The sequence below is a fragment of the Panthera leo genome, chromosome A3 (assembly GCF_018350215.1).
Source record: "Panthera leo isolate Ple1 chromosome A3, P.leo_Ple1_pat1.1, whole genome shotgun sequence".
Lineage (NCBI taxonomy): Eukaryota > Metazoa > Chordata > Mammalia > Carnivora > Felidae > Panthera > Panthera leo.
This window is the reverse complement of record NC_056681.1, coordinates 103,920,987-103,937,397: the sequence shown is the minus strand read 5'-3', so window position 1 is coordinate 103,937,397 and position 16,411 is coordinate 103,920,987. Positions and strand designations below refer to the sequence as shown.

Here is a 16,411-nt window from a genome sequence, read left to right as displayed (position 1 = left end):
GTCACTACCATCATGAAGAACACATAATGGCAATGTTCATAAATCAGCGACTACAGCTCCCAGAGAATTCAGCTTGCTGCTACTTCTGCATCCCAACCACAAGCTTTAAAAAAAAACAAAAAAACAAAACAAAAAAAAACCAGCTAGGCAAAGCAATGTTCTCTTCTCTAAGGGCACTTCGGTGCTAGGGGGTAAACAAATAAACACCTAAAATAAAGCCAGGTGACATTAAGCACTTAGGAACAAAATAAAACAAAACAGGACAAGAGGGAAGAGTGTGGTAAGAGTTAGAATATTTAGACTGGTCAGGGAAGGCTATTCTCCCTGAGAGAATGACACTAGATCAGACAGCCAGAGAGCCAGCCAAGCAGCTATTTAAGAGTGCTGAGCTGGAAGGGTGGGGGTGACAAAATGTAATTTACATTTTAAAATGTCCATTCTGCCCCTCCAGGCCAAGGAGGGGTGGAATGGGAACAGAAGTGGGAAACCAGTTAGGGAGCTACTACAGTCCCAGTGGGTGGTGAGCTGGACCAGGGTGGGAACAGTACAGTGTGGGATTTGGGGTGTTTTGGAGACAGAAACAATGAGACTTGCTGGGTGTGAGAGAGAGTCAAGCTAAGAAAGATCCCTGGTTTTCTACTGGAGAAATTACATGATTTTTTGAAAAAAGGATTTGTAAGCAATACTCTCTTCTAGCTATCATCTCAGTATACCAATGCAATCAATGTTTCTTAGGACTCAACATCTAGAAGCCACAAAAGAAAAGCTAGATAAAGCAAACTATATATAAATAAAAAAACTCCTACCTACATGTCAAATAAAACATCAAACAGAATCAAAAGAAAAATGATAAACTGGGGTAACAAAACAAAGCTTCTAGAAACCAGGGGGGAGGGGGGGGAACAATAAAAATAAATAAATAAAACACATCCCACAGGAAAATACTCAACCTCCCTCATAAAAGAAATTCACCTCACTCGGATCCAAATTTCTCACCTACCAGATTGGCAAAACTAAAAAAATGTGCAACAGTGAATAGATGAAGCAAGGGTGCTTGCTTGCAGGTGGGAGTGCTCTTCATCCCTGCCAAGGGAACTGGTAATATCTGCCAAAATTACAGACGGATTTACTTTTGATCTGGCAAATCCACTAACTGGGAATCTAGGAGACAGATACATCTGTGTATGTGCAAAATGCCACACGTACAAGATTTTTCACTGCAGCACTATTTAGTAAAAGACTGTCAACAAATCAAGTCTCCATCAATGAGGGACTTTTTAGGTCAATTATGGTAGATTAAATATGCACTTGTAAAACAGGCTGAGAAAGAGCTCTCTATATACTGATAGAGATCTCCAAGGATATTGTTTAAAAAAAAAAAAGGAGTGTATACATGGTCTGCTACATTTTATGTGAAATCAAGACTGGAAATGTACATGCATATACATACACACCCACCCACATACACATATGCATATACAGATATACTAATGTAATATTATAATTTAAATGTATCTGCACCAAGAAACATTTGAAAAATAGGAAAATGGTTACATATGGGGGTGGGAGAGTAGACGGGTATAACACATCTCAATGAATACTTTTCTAAATCTTTTTTTGTCTTGTTTTGTTTATTTGTTTATTTTGAGAAAGAGACAGCTCAAGTGGGGAAGGGGCAGAGAGAGAGGAAGACAGAGAATCCCAAGCAGGCTCTGCACTGTCAGTGCCGAGCCTGACGCGGGGCTCAAACCCATGAAACCTTGATATGAAGACTTGAGCCTTGGTCAAGAGCCGGATGCTTAACCGACTGAGCCACCCAGGCGCCCCTATAAAAGTATTTTTGTTCCCTGAGGGAGACAGGCTTCTCTTCTTTGCACTTGTTGTTCCCTTTGCCTAGAATGTTCTTCCCTTCAGTTTCACATACCTCCTTTTTATCATTAAGATACACCAAGAATCGGGCTTAACCAACTGGCCCACCCAGGTGCCCTGCTAAATATTTTTTTAAAAATAAATGTATTGCTTATTTTTTTTTTTTTAAATTTTTTTTAAATTTTTTTTTTTTTTTTTTTAACGTTTATTTATTTTTGAGACAGAGAGAGACAGAGCATGAACAGGGGAGGGGCAGAGAGAGAGGGAGACACAGAATCCGAAACAGGCTCCAGGCTCTGAGCTGTCAGCACAGAGCCCGACGCGGGGCTCGAACTCACGGACCGTGAGATCATGACCTAAGCTGAAGTCGGACGCTTAACCGACCAAGCCACCCAGGCGCCCCTGTATTGCTTATTTTTAAAAATTAAAAATTACTTCTAAGTTTTAATCTCCTTCTCACGCCTCCTAGGTGAGCACATTTCTCCCAAAATATATGTTAATAGCCTGCTCCAAACAAACATTTCACATTCCAATACCAACCACATTTCCCTAGTAAAATGACCTAAAATACACTGTAAATTAATACTAAAAACATCCAGTTTGCTGGAGCAAATTTGTCTTTGCAAAGCCAAAATAAGGTCAGAAATACCCAATTTCCCTTTTAAAATGGGGAAAACAAGCTTCTAGAAGTGAAAGAGCTTGCTGGCTAGGTTGAAGGCTGAAGAAAACGTCTTAAAGTAGATTTCTGTCCTGGTTTTACTTAATGGTCTGGGCCTTCTGATCCCCAAGAGTAAATTATCCTAGGGCTGATAAAACTAACCAGTTTTACTTCCTGTCACATAGGACTTGACTGTTTTAAAATGCTTTTGAAACAATGTAGATAAATCACCTAAAGTCATAAAGCAAAGGTGGGGGGATTAAAAAAAAGGGTTAGCCGTTTGACATAAATGACAACAAACACAGCTTTTTTTTTTTTTTAAGTTCACGTTATTCAAAGACTTTTTTCAAACTGATTGTGGGATTATGGGTAAGAGTTATTTTAAGTTCTTCCCCTGCTGTAGAATGTTTTAAATTAGGTGGCTTTGAAAGCTCATGAAACCTACACGCAAGCTTTAGGGTTTTCGTTGGGTCAGACTTTTTTCTCCCACCGCGGCCATCTGCCCAGAGCGGTCCCCGAGAACTCCGAGAACAGTCACCGAGAACTCCGAGGGTCTCCCGAGCTGGCCAAATCCCCCCTAAAGTGCCGCCGTGGCCGCAGTTCGGAGGACAGGGACCGGGGTCTCAGCGGGCACCTCCAGCTACACCCCCCGGGGTCCTTTCCATGACCACGAGTGGCCCACAGCCTAGCTGGGTGGGAGTGAGGGCGGGGAGGTGACAAACTACAGCCCAGGAAAGGGGCGGGAGGGGCAAAAGGAGGCAGGACTGCGGTCTCCAGGCCGAGGACCTGCAGCCCCCTCCTTGGCCCGCAGCCGGGGACTGCGCCCCAACCTCGCTCCCATGCCACCAGACCGACACTTACTGAAAAACATTTTCCGGGCTATCCATGTCTAGAGGACGCGGACCAGCAGCAGCACAGCCGCTCCCCCAGCGAGGAACCGCCGACGATTTGAATCTCCCGCGCAGCCGCACTCGGAGCGACAAGCGTTTGCAAGGCGTCTGGCCATTGGCCTAGGCTGCAGAAGGATGGCCAATCGCCGGGGCCGTTGCCGGGAGACCTTTGTCCCGCCTCCCTACCGCACGCCGCCTGTTCCTTCCACTTCCCCCCTCTTCCGGGTTGAACCGAAACCTCCGAGCCTGCTGAGTGCGGTTTGAGTTTTGTGGTGCCGCGCAGCCCTAGGATTTTGGCTTAGTAACTGCAATGTGAGGGCGCGTCGGTAGGCACTTCAGGGCTGTTTTTATATGTGGCATATGAAGGTGATGGGTTAGTACCCTTGCAGTCCTCTGGGTTTGATTTAACTGATCTGAAAAGCAATATGGTGTGCCCCAGAGCGTGGGAGGGCTAGGTTCTGCGGGCTGTACCTACATCCAAATGGTAATTATAATAAGAACGGAAGAGTTTGGATAGATTATAGAACGCCAACCAGGAAACTTTCAACATCTGTGGAACTAGGAGCTCCGGAGACTCAAGTTCTCGGGAATTATAAATGAAGAGACCTCTTTGTAAAGGAGTCCAGATGTCTAAGAAGAAATACGTAATACGCTGATGCATATTACTTCCCATTCTACCTCTCCAGGTTGTTTCAAAAGCCACTTGACAATGCAAGTAAAATATAGAGAGCTATTGATGTGATTACCTTCCTTTCACAGAAGCTCTGCGGGTGTTTGTTCTCTGAGGGCCCTTAAGTTAAATACCTTTAAGAAAACATAGCAGCTTTTGGAAATCCTGATGCTTTCACCGTCCAGAATTCCTTCCATGGTTTTGACCAACTCGAGTGTGCACAAGAATCCGATTTGTGGCGCTTAAAACGCAGAGGGTGCTCACTCTAGGGTCTTTAGACCAATGTTAGGTTCTGCTAACCGTCACAGGAATTAACAGATGTTGCACTCATTCAGCTTTTCAATTGGCGTCTGATAGTGGCTCAGTCATCAATTAGGAAATGTTGATTGAGCAGCCATCATATACCAGGTGCCATTGGATTTATACCCAATTGCAACCTTGTCTAACTCCAACAGATCCTTAAGAAAACTTGTGGCTTTGTCTGGGAGATGAAGATGCAGTCATATAAAACCATTTAAAGGTGGCATACACATGTATTAAGTGCCATATTAGTGTTCAGATTATCTGCTAGGGGATCCAGAGGAGAGAGGGGAAATGGACCTGTCTGTCTCATAAAACTTCATAGGGAAGGTGGAGCTTGAATTGGGCCTTGAAACGGGGTGGATCTCTCCTTTGCCATTGTAGCATTTTTAAAATAAGTGGCTTTGGAAGTTTCTCATGACATCTGCACACAAGGTTTAAGGGTTTTGTTGGGTTAGACTTTTGCCTTCCACAGTGGCAATCTGCTCAGAGCGATTCTATTACAAAGAATAAACGAGCTCTGAGGGCCTCACAAATTGCCCAAATCCCCCTAAACTGCCACATTAGCCATAGCCCAGCCAAGGAGGGCTGGGGTGTCCGTGGACAGCACAGGCTACATGGTCAGGGGTCTTTTCCTCCACTCAGGTGTGGCCTACGGCCTGGTTGGGGTGGGGTGAAGGTGAGGTGGGGACAAACTCCAAGGCCAAGGAAAGGGGCAGGAGGGGCAAAAGGGGGCAGGACTGGGGGAGATCCTGGAGGAGGTCATTCTCGGTGGAGACCAGGGTTACTGAAAGATCACCCTTGAAGACTCCTATTTAAGAGTAGTGAAGATTCTTTTTGAAAGACTAGTTTGATAATTTGATATTAAATTTTGAGTGCTAGATTAAGGAGTTTGTACTTGATCATGATAGTAATTGGGCCTTTTGGGAGCAGCAAGTCTGGTTATGTGTAAAGTACACACAACTTTCTCTTTCTTTAAAACTTTCCTAATAATTTCAACATTAAATTGCTAATATGTAAGTTGACTAATAGATTCTCTAAATGTTTAAGAAGGCCACTAGGTAAAGTATTTGTATTTGGGTTTTCAGTGACTTGTTATTTCAATATCATAATCCCCAAGCTTACTGGAGGAGGGATGCTGGGCCACATCAGGGGATGAGCTCCAACCCCAACTTTCTCAACGAGCAGCAAATGGGCAAATGACTCACATTCTTAATCTGGCTCTCGGTTTCCTGATCTGTAAAATGAAAAAAGAAATCTGCCTCCTTGTCTTCGTGTTTCTCTGGCTTCTGCTATCCTATAACCTCATAAGGTTTTCCACTTAATTCCTGAACTCTTGGGTTGGCACATTATATCAAAGTTAGTGCTCTGTTTAGAAAAGAAAAATGATTATTTTTCTCTAGGTTTTGCCTCTGACATATGAACATGTCACAGATACACATATATCTTTCTTCCTCTGGGAATCTAGAGCAACTTAGAGTAGTGGTATTAGATGTGTTGCTGAAACATCATATAAGATTGGAGATTTATAATTAGAATAGTTACAGCAAACTCCTGTGTGTTTTAAGAGACTGTGGAATATTAAGAATAAAGTTGATACCTAGGAAGAGAGCTGTAGAACCCTTTCTTGGAAAATGTTTTTTTTCTGAGAGTAGGTTGTGACTTCAGAAGATGCCTCTGTGGTCAAATATGTATATATTTCTCATGTATATTTGGTCTTCTGCAGTGTCTAGCTTTCAGTTCACAAAACCTTTGTGATTTCCTTGAGACAATGAGGAAAATAGTAAGGGTGTCTTTTGTTCTGTTAATGAGGTGGCTTTTGGAAAGCACCTAAGGATGGGAGCTGGTTTCCACCATCAACTATGTGATTGGAGGGTTTGAACTTTCAGTCCATCCCACCATCACCCATCAGCCCCAACCTCAGGAGAGGGGAGGGGCTGAAGGTTAAAATCAGCCAATGGCTAAAGACTTAGTCAATCATGACTGTGTAATGAAGCCTCCATATAAATCCAAGAGGGCAGCTTTTGGTCTTTTTTTTTTTTTTTTTTTCCAGAGAGTGTCCACACTTCAGGAACCAGACTGCTTCCATGTGCAGCCAAATGGCACCAAGCTCCATGAGGACAGAAGCTCCTTTGTTTGGGACCTTGCCCTCTGTATCCCTTCGTCCGGCCGTTGGTTCAGATTCTTTATCATAACCTTCAGTAAAGTGATAAACGTGAGTAAGAGTTTCCCTGAGTTCTGTGAGCTGCTCTAGCAAATTAATCAAACCCAAGGAGGAGGTGGTTGGAACCTCCAATCTGTAGCTGGTTAGTTAGAAGCACAGGTAACAACCTAGGGCTTGTGACTGGTATCTGAAGTGGGTGTGGGAAACAGTCTTGTAAGACTGAAACTTTAGCCTGTGGAATCTCATGTCACATCTGGGTAGATAGTGTTAAGAATTAAGTTGACTTTTCTGATACCCTGCTGGTGTCTGGAAATTGTTTGGTGTTGTGGTGGAAGAGGGGGGAGAGGATCCCCCCCTTGCCATGTTGGAATTGGATCCAGAAACCTTAAAAGACTGTAAGACTACCTTTACTTCTGATGCCAGCCTCAAGTGCCAGAGGTTCTCAGCCACCCACACTTCTGACTGATTGGCTACAAAGTCAGGGGTTCCCATAACCTTGATAATTCACTAGAATGACAGAACTCAGGAAACTTACAATTACAGTTTTATTCTGATTTTTCTGAGAGAGAGAGAGAGAGAGCTGGGGAAGGTCAGAGAGAGAGAAAGAGAGGGAAAGACAGAATCCAAAGCAGATTCCAGGCTCTGAGCTGTCAGCACAGAGCCTGATGCGGGGCTCGAACTTGTGAACCATGAGATCATGACCTGAGCCAAAGTCGGACACTTAATTGACTGAGCCACCCAGTTTGCCTCAGTCAGGGGCACCCAGGCATCCCTACGGTTTTATTATAAAATACATACAGGGTGAGGTCTGGGAAAGTCCTGGACATGGCCCTTCCATGCCCTCTCTCCCCAGAGTCAGGTACATTATTTTTGTGGCACAGCAATGTGCTAACCGACGAGGAATCTCCACGGAGCTTCAGTGTTCTGGGTTTTGCCTGGAGTTTCATTATGTAAGAATGATTGATTAAATTGCTGGCCGCATGGGTGAAGTCCATCTCCCAATCACCCTCCTCTCTCCTGAGGTCGGGAGGACTGGCTTCATAACCTGTGACTCAAAGCCCCAAATTTCTAATCAATTGGTGTATCTTTCTGCTGACCAGCCCCCATCCTGAAGCTATCCAGAGACCCATCAAGGGTCACCTCATTAACATAACAAAGATTCCTGTCACTTAGGAGTTTCAAACGTTTCTGAGGATCTGCCAGGAACCCAGGTTGAGACCAGACAAATTTTTTATTATACCATGGGGTGATCTGCATCTTTGAGCATAAGCTCAGAATTTCATTAGCATCAATAGCCTCTGTTATTTTATAACGTCTGCACTTTCGGGAAAGCAATTCTGTCCTCTCATGAAATTGGTAACCAGTTGGTATTCTTGCTCAGACTGGGTTTGCTTCCATCCCTTCAAAGAGCTGGACACTTCCCAAGCTAGAGAAAAGAGCTAAATCAAGGCTCAGACTCGGTGACTTCAAAGCATCCGTTTCAGAGACAGTCCTGACAGATGTGTACGCAGCTGAGCACTGACACAATTCTTGTCCGTGTGTCGCCGTCTGAATTGGGTCCCGTAGCTTGTCCTTTCGGAGACAAAGGAACGGCATGAGGAAACGGAAGTGATACCATGAGTTACTTGTCGCCTGGTTTACCAGATGCCCCATTTTCACACGTACGTGGTGTTAAAATGAAGACAGTTGAGACCATCCGGCCTTTATTTAACACTTCATAAAGCAGCCGGTCTCCATTCTCAAGAGTGCAGAGCATGGTGAGGCATGTGAGAAAGTGGCAAGTTTTTATACAAAATGAACAATGAAGAGAAACCTTTTTTAAAGGGGAAAAGAGGGGTGCCTGGGTGGCTCAGTCGGTTAAGCGTCCGACTCTTGATTTCTGCTCAGATCATGATCTCGCAGTTGGTGAGTCTGAGCCCCCACATTGGGCTCTGTGCTGATAGTGCAGAGCCTGCTTGGGATTTCCTCTTTCCCTCTTCTCTGCCCCTCCCCTGCTCGTGCTCATGCTCTCTCTCTCTCTCTCTCTTTCTCTCTCTCTGAAAAATAAACCTAAAAAAAAAAGGGAAAAGGAAAACATTGGAGTTACTTAGGGATCAGGGATTGGTCTCCTGGATGGTGCAGCTTCTGGGCAGATAGAATCCTTACAAGAACATGAGACTTTCTTTTTTCTTTTTTTTTAAGTTTATTCATTTTTTGAGAGTGAGAGAGACAGAACGTGAGGGGGAAGGGGCAGAGAGAGAGGGAGTCACAGAATCCGAAGCAGGCTCCAGGCTCTGAGTTGTCAGCACAGAGCCTAATGTGGGGCTTGAACCCACGAGCCATGAGATCGTGACCTGAGCTGAAGTCGGACACTTAACCCACTGAGCCACCCAGGCCTGTCCCAGAACATGAGACTTTGAATGTTAGGTTTGGGTTTGTGGATGTAATCTCCCTGAATTAATAATGCCTGGGCTAAGGAGGAAGGTAATGTTACCAGACACACGTCAACCTTAAGAGGCTACTCAGCCTTTGCAGCATTTACCTAAGTTGTATTTCTATCATATAAGGCTTTCTGTCTGGCCTGCTACTTTTGCGGTCACTGTCCCTACAGTCACCCTCATACTGTCATCTTGTATCCTTGTATCTTTGCAGTCCCTTTGCCTTTGCATGTTGATGCACTACATCACTAACCCCTGTGTTGTTCAAGGCTCAGCTGTCGTTCTTTTGCCTTTATTGGGCTATCTTCCTAGTGGGCTATACAGTCAAAGTAATGAATGTAAGGTTAACTGAAATAATTTTTCTCCTGTGGTTATGCCACAATGGAATGGAATTGCATACGTTTGTTTCAGTTTGCTTTTGATTTTTAGCGACTTTTTTTTCCTGTTAGATTTAGTGTTTTCTTTTAATGGTTATTTATTTATTTTGAGAGAGAAAGAGTATGTGAGTGGAGGATGGGCAGAGAGAGAGGGAGAGAGAGACTCCAAGCAGGCTCCACGCTGTCAGTGCAGAGCCCGAGGCGGGACTCTATCTCACCAACCATGAGATGGTGACCTGAGCTGAAATCGAGAGTCGGACACTTAACTGACTGAGCCACCCAGGCGCCCCTAGATTTAATGTTTTAAAGTTATGTAAATATTTACCAAATTCCAAAGTCAACATTATAAAACAAGGTGTATTCAGAGAAGTTTACTTTCCATCTCTATTCCCTCCCACCTCCTATAGGCAACATCTACAACATGTTATTAGCTTTTGGTGTATCCTTGTTTCTTTTGGAAAATATAAATGTACAATATACACATTCCTCCTATTATACAAACGATGGCGGAATTTACATATTGTTCCTCACTTGCTTTTTAATCCGTAGTACCTCTGGCAATCCCTTGCATGGCAACACACAGAGAAAATCCTCAGTCTGGGGAATCCATGGACTTCACATAGGGCAGCTCTCTCTGCCTTGGACCAGGACTTTGTCTCTTGGAGGAGGGATATGAAAAATCCAGCTGGCCTCGGGGCGCCTGGGTGGCTCAGTCAGTTAAGCATCCGACTTCCGCTCGGGTCATGATCTCGCGGTTTGTGAGTTCGAGCCCCGCATCAGGCTCTGTGCTGACAGGGGCAGAGCCTGGAGCTATTCTGTGTCTCTCTGTCTCTCTCTGGTCTCCCTCCCTTGCTCATGCTCTGTCTCTCTCTCTCTCAAAAATAAATAAACGTTGAAAAAAAAATTTTTTTAAATCCAGCTGGCGTCAAAACTGGCTGGTCTCGCTCTGGGGAGACAGGGAAAGGCACCATGACAGTTCACAGCCTGATTGCTTCCAAAAGTGAGGATCCATGGGAGTCAAGCCCAGAGCCCCTGATGTCAGACTGCCTGCCATGGGCGTTCCCAGCATGTGCCACGGTGCTCGGCAAGGTGGTGGAGCCTACAGTAAGCCCATCGAGTCTGTTTGCAGACTTTATCCTGGGGAAAAAGGAGGAAGGCTCATCAGAGGTGAGTCTGTAATGAAGCCATGGGTCTTTAGAAGGGAGGGCACTCCCGAGGACAGTGTGGTGGTGATTTTTGGAATCTGTCTCTTCCCTACTCCTGGACACATGTCTAGCTCCTGAGGCAAGACAGGCAGGAAGTATAAGCTGCCAGCTTCCCCATTGCAGGCTATGCTTGAGGGCCCTGTTCACGAAGTGATGACATAAAGGGAAGCCATGTCACCTGGGTCCCTTCTCCACACACCACCCTGGGGCTCCATGTCGGGTCAGAGAGTGCCCCGTGGGGGAGGTGGCACAGCTGCTCCTGGTCACATGGGAGAGATTCCTCAATGCTCCCAGAAACCTTGGCAAGATAAGAGGGAGGGGCCATGGTTCTGCATAGGCAGGGGAGGCAAGGGCCAGGTAAATCTGAGCTATTACCGTTACTGGATTTCCCAAAGTCGTCAGACCGGGGAGTACTGGGCAGCATGGGGGACACTGTAAATCAGTTTCCCAAGTTGCCTCATTTCCTTCCTCAAACCTTAGCAAAGTGGCCAGACTTCTCCATTAGAAGCCATGCCCTGCAATGTCCTCATCTAAAAAGAGAGGACTGTCTGGACAAGATCCAGGGTGCCCCCCGTGCTGACACTTTGTGGTTCCATGATTTCTGCAAAACAAACTGAAGTCCCCTGAGAACAGTCTGTGCCTCACCACAGAACCCTGAGCCCTGGATCGTAAAGTTCTTGCCCTAGGTGTCCATGAAAGTGGCATCCAGAAAATTCATCGAGGCCCTGGGGTGAGTCCTGTTGGCGTAATGTGATATAGGGTATATCTAAGAGCCCTGGGTCCTCTGCCTCAGAGAGCAGCATGCCCTTGGGCCAGTCAGCTAACATGACAGTCCCTCCTCTGCAGAAGGAGCTAGAGGAGACACGGCCGTGTCAAGATCCAAGGAGCCACCACATGTGGGAATGCTCTTTACATGTTCTAGCCGAGGGCCCACCTCTCAAACAAGAGCCAAGGGTCTGGGGGCAGCACAGAGTATGCCCAGCAGCAGTGTATGGCCTCTCTCTTGCGTGGAGGGTCTAGGGCTATAGGGTAGCCCCCGGAAACAACCCCAGATGCCATCCCCAGTCCACTGTGGACCAGTGCATCTTTCTGCGAGGACCGTGCCGCTGGCTCCCTTCATTTCCCTTGAGGCCCAGCTGTGGGGACCCTGGCTCTTGCCCCAGCCTTCTGCTGCCTGATAAAGGACTCAGAGCTGCCCTGAGGAGTGGGCTACTGTGCAGGGGGAGGTGGGGGGTGGGGAAGAGGAAGAAGGAGAAGAGAGTGCTGGTGGACTTGGAGTAGCCGGTCCCAGCTGTTTCTGATACCAGCCACACTCCTGCCCTTCCCCAGTTAGGGTGTCCAAGCCTTCCTTAAATTTTGTGAACCGATGCACTTCCATTTCGCCGAAGAGAGTTCAAATTCGGTTTTATTATTGATAACTGAGAAAGTCCTGGTTCTTTTAGACAGTCCGAGGGGACCCCATTTTTTTTTTCATCCTGATGTGCTCTTTAATCCCCATTCCCTATTCCCTTATCCCTCCACCCTCCTCCCCTCTGGAAACCATCAGTTTGTTCTCTATAGTTAAGAGTCTGTTTTTTGATTTCTCGCTCTCTCTCTCTCTTTTTCCTTTGATCATTTGTTTTGTTTCTTAAATTGCACATGAGTGAGATCATACATGACTGACTTATTTTGCTTAGTATCATACTTTAGGGGGACAACATTTTATGTCTTCTCCGTCCCTCCCTCCTTTCCCTCCTCTCTTTCTCTCTCTCTCTCTCTCTCTCTCTTTGTGTGTGTGTGTGTGTGTGTGTGTGTGTGTGTGTATAGTACCTACATATATGCATATGTGTGTTTATATAATATATACACAGTTTTTTCCCTGACATTTAGAGAAAGCTGCCCTTTTACCCCTAAATACTTCAATTTGCATTCCTTTTTTTTTAAAGTTTATTTATTTTGAGAGAGAGTGTGCAAGCATGGAAGGGGGAGAGAGAGAGGGAGAGAGAGAGAATCCCAAGCAGGCTCCACACCATCAGTGCAGAGCCTAACACAGAGCTCAAAAACTCACAAACTGTGAGATCATGACCTGAGCTGAAATCAAGAGTCAGATGCTTAACCAACCGAGCCACCCAGGGGCCCCCAATGTGCATGCTTAGAAACAAGAACATTCACTTATATATCTACAGTACAATTAGCAAAACCAGGAAATTAACAATGATACAATAATATTATTTCATCCATCTTGTTTAATTTTTCCCAATTGTCCTAACCACGTAACGGTCTGCTGTGCAGCAAGGCTGTGAACCACCGGCTTAAGCCAATGGCTTCACATTAGAATCACCTTTGGGGCAGGGGTTTAAAAATACAGACGCCTAGGCTCTACCTCTAGAAATTGGATTTATTTATTTATCTAGTGCGTCTGCACTACTGAGCAATTTTTAAAAACCCAAGGTTACTCTAATGTGCAGCCAATGTGAAAAACAGTTATTTGAACTGATAGTGGTCATTTCCTTCCATTGCTTTATCATATTTTTAGTGATTGGTTTTGGATGGGGACGCAGGGTTGAATAGTGTTCCTCAAAAGTTCGTGTCCACCAGGAACCTCAGAATGTGACCTTATATGGAAATAGGGTCTTTGCAGATGTAGTCAAGTTAAGATGAGGTCATACTGGATCAGGGTCGGTCCTAACTGATGTCCTCAATAAGGAGAGGGAGATTTGAAGACTCAGGGAAGAAGGTCATGTGACTGTGGAGGCAGCTATAAGCCAAGGTGCACCAAGGACTGTCAGGAGCCACCAGAATCTAGCAAGAGGCAAGGAAGGATTCTTTCTTGGAGTCTTCAGAAGGAACAGGGCACATTGCTGACACCTTGATTTCCAACTACTGGCTTCCAGGACCATGAAAGAATAAGAAAAAATATCTGTTGTTTTCGGCCACCCAGTTCATGGTAATTTGCTAAGGCAGCCATGGGAAACAATACAGCGGGCATAGGGCCCAGGTAAGACCAGGAGGCCTAAGGGCAATTCTACCGGGTCATTTCTTTGACAACCTTCCCTGCCAAATTCCTTCCCAGATTCAGTTTCCTTGAAAGATTCCTTAGGGCTGGTTGCCAAGTGCTGTTGATTCTCCCCACTTTGGGCACCTGAGAGGGTAACTCTTTTCTGTTCCCTGGAGCAGGTGTGCCGTGTGAACAGATTGGTGCTCATCACTTTGGGGCGCCTCATCAAGCCCATGGGCAATTTGACCTACTCTCGTACTCTGATGCCATGCTACTGATTCTTCAGATGGGGGTTGCTTGGTCCAACAGGCCCCAGAGTGATAGGTGACTTGCTGGGAACCCCAAAAATCCATCCAGAAGTCTTAACAGGGGTATAGGTCAGACTCTTGCCACAAGAGGCTAAAGGCTAGAGTTTCCCGAGTTTTAATTGGCCTTTATTGCTCAAAACACTTCTGTTTTATCTTTTACTGATAGAACTTGGAGAGCCATTGCCTTTTCCAACTCTGAACATCCCTGGATTTGTGGACTCTCTATTCCGTTTCATCGCTGCTTGCAAACTGCTCAGTTCTTTCTAAGTTCATCTCTTTCTTATTATAGCTTGTCAAACACAGCCAACAGCAGCCAGCAAGCAATGCTAACATTGTCTTTTTAGCATCTTCTCCTCCGGGAGCAATGAGGTCGTTGGCTATATTGTCTGTTGGGCACGGTTTTATCAAACGTTTGCCACTTTGTGTGTGACATGAACTTCCTTCTGTTCAGCTTTGGTTAACAGCATCCTCACTGCCCCTCCCAGTCCCTAAGTCAGTGTGTGTGTGTGTGTGTGTGTGTGTGTGTGTGCATGTGTGTGTGTATGTATGTGTGTGTGAATATATATATATACTATGAGATCATGACCTGAGCTGAAATCAAGTCAGATGCTTAACCAACCAAATATATATATATATATATATGTGTATATATATATATATATATATATATATATATATATATATTTTTTTTTTTTTTAATTTCAGCAGCAACGTTCTTCCAGTAGCTTTGAGGCTAGACTAGATTGTAGTGGGGTAGCAAACAATGCTCCAAAAAATCTTAGTGGCTTACAACACTAAGCCAAAACAAACAAACAAACAACAAAGGTTGTGGTTGTTTTTTTTCCCCCCTCACTCAATCTACATGCACTTAGTAACTTGTTTTTAGCTTACAGATCTCTGACTCAAGAGGAACCACACCCTGACTTGAGGGAGAGCCACTGGGCATCCCCCACTGGCCTTGGACTTGATGTTGTGACAGAATGGGAATTTGGTTGCCTCTTTTAAGGAGTGAAGAGTATAGCTTGCCTGTGGAAGGAAGAGTGAGACAAATGTTTAGCTAGGTTTAGTAGTCCCTAGTGGGCAAAGAGGGAGATTTAGTAGTTATTAGTGCTGCTTGCAGATTATTTGGGGTGTTGGCTTTCTGAGTACGGCCAGAATGGTACTTCCTTCTCCTATACAGTTAGAGTGAACTGCCTTGGCCGGTGGATTGTGAGTGGAAGTCACACGTGTCCTTGAGAGCTGGAAGCTTTAAGAGCCTGTGTGGTCACACAATGGTGGCCGTTGTGTCTGCTGGGATCTGGAAGGAGGGACCGTGGAACAGAACCCTCATGTGGCGTGGGTGAGAAATACCCACTTATCTTTACAAACCCTAACGTTCGGGGGTGGTTTGCAACCACTGCACACCTGGAATGGTTTGGGGGTTGTTTCTCACTGCTATCCTATCCTGACTGATACAGAAGGAAACCCCCCTCAACCCCCTCCAGTTTCTGCTTGGCACTATGTGTTGTTTGGAGCTGCTACATCCAAACAATGGATGGAGGAGATAAGATATGAGACGAGATAAATTAAAAAAAAAAAAAAAGACAAAGATAACACACTGAAAAAGGATAGTAGAACAAAAAGATGGAAACAAAACACGGTCCCTGAGTAGAGCTACTGAACTAGCCCTGGGCACTCTCCTACTTCCAGCCCTCGCATTATATGAGAAAAACAATGCCCCTTCTTCATCACATTTGCTTGGGTATTGTCACCTGGGGCTGCACAGATGTTGTGTCGGACAGAATACAGGCCCGCCAGGGGCACCTGGGTGGCTCAGTCGGTTAAGCGTCCGACTCTTGATCTCGGCTCAGGTCATGATCTCGAGGTTTGTGGGATCGAGCCCCGCATCGGGGTCTGCGGTGGCAGCACAGAGACTGCTTGGATTCTCTCTCTTCCTCTCTCTGTGCCCCTCCCCTGCTCACACTCTCTCTCTCTCTAAATAAATAAATTTAAAAATTTTAGGGCGCCTGGGTGGCTCAGTTGTTAAGCAGCCGACTTTGGCTCAAGTCATGATCTCACAGTTCATGAGTTCGAGCCCCACATCAGAGTCCGTGCTGACAACTCAGAGCTTGGAGCCTGCTTCAGATTCTGTACCTCCCTCTCTCTCTGTCACTCCCCTGCTTGTACTCTCTCTGTCTCTCTCTCTGAAAAAGAAAAAAAAATTAAAAAAAAATTGTTTTAAAAAGGCCTGCCAAAATGTTCATGTCCTAATCCTCAGAACCTGTATGCTACCTCACATGGGAAAAGGGATGCTACAGGTGTGATTTTAAGTTGTCTGATTTTAAGATAGAGATTATCTGGGGGTGCCTGGGTGGCTCAGTCGGTTGAGCGTCCGACTTCAGCTCAGGTCACGATCTCACGGTTCGTGAGTTCGAGCCCCGCGTCGGGCTCTGGGCTGATGGCTCAGAGCCTGGAGCCTGCTTCCGATTCTGTGTCTCCCTCTCTCTCTGCCCCTCCCCCGTTCATACTCTGTCTCTCTCTGTCTCAAAAATAAAAAAATAAACATTAAAAAAAATAAGATAGAGATTATCTTCATG

The 16,411-nt window shown here is 45.4% G+C and overlaps 1 protein-coding gene and 1 long non-coding RNA gene across 2 annotated transcripts in view; one reads left to right on the top strand and one right to left on the bottom strand.

Annotated features, from left to right (window-relative positions):
• The window catches only part of BUB1 (BUB1 mitotic checkpoint serine/threonine kinase), a 46,872-nt gene extending 43,374 nt beyond the window's left edge, over positions 1–3,498 (bottom strand). Inside the window, exon 1 of the mRNA XM_042933074.1 lies at positions 3,389–3,498. Within this exon, the coding sequence (XP_042789008.1) occupies positions 3,389–3,414 (26 nt within the window). The 5' untranslated portion in view covers positions 3,415–3,498. The remainder of the gene's footprint in view (positions 1–3,388) is intronic.
• Positions 3,499–3,643: 145 nt separating this feature from the next.
• Positions 3,644–6,606, top strand: LOC122216348. The gene is made up of 2 exons (XR_006200851.1): positions 3,644–4,103; positions 6,441–6,606. It is a non-coding gene; the product is annotated as an uncharacterized LOC122216348 (long non-coding RNA).
• Positions 6,607–16,411: the final 9,805 nt, after the last annotated feature.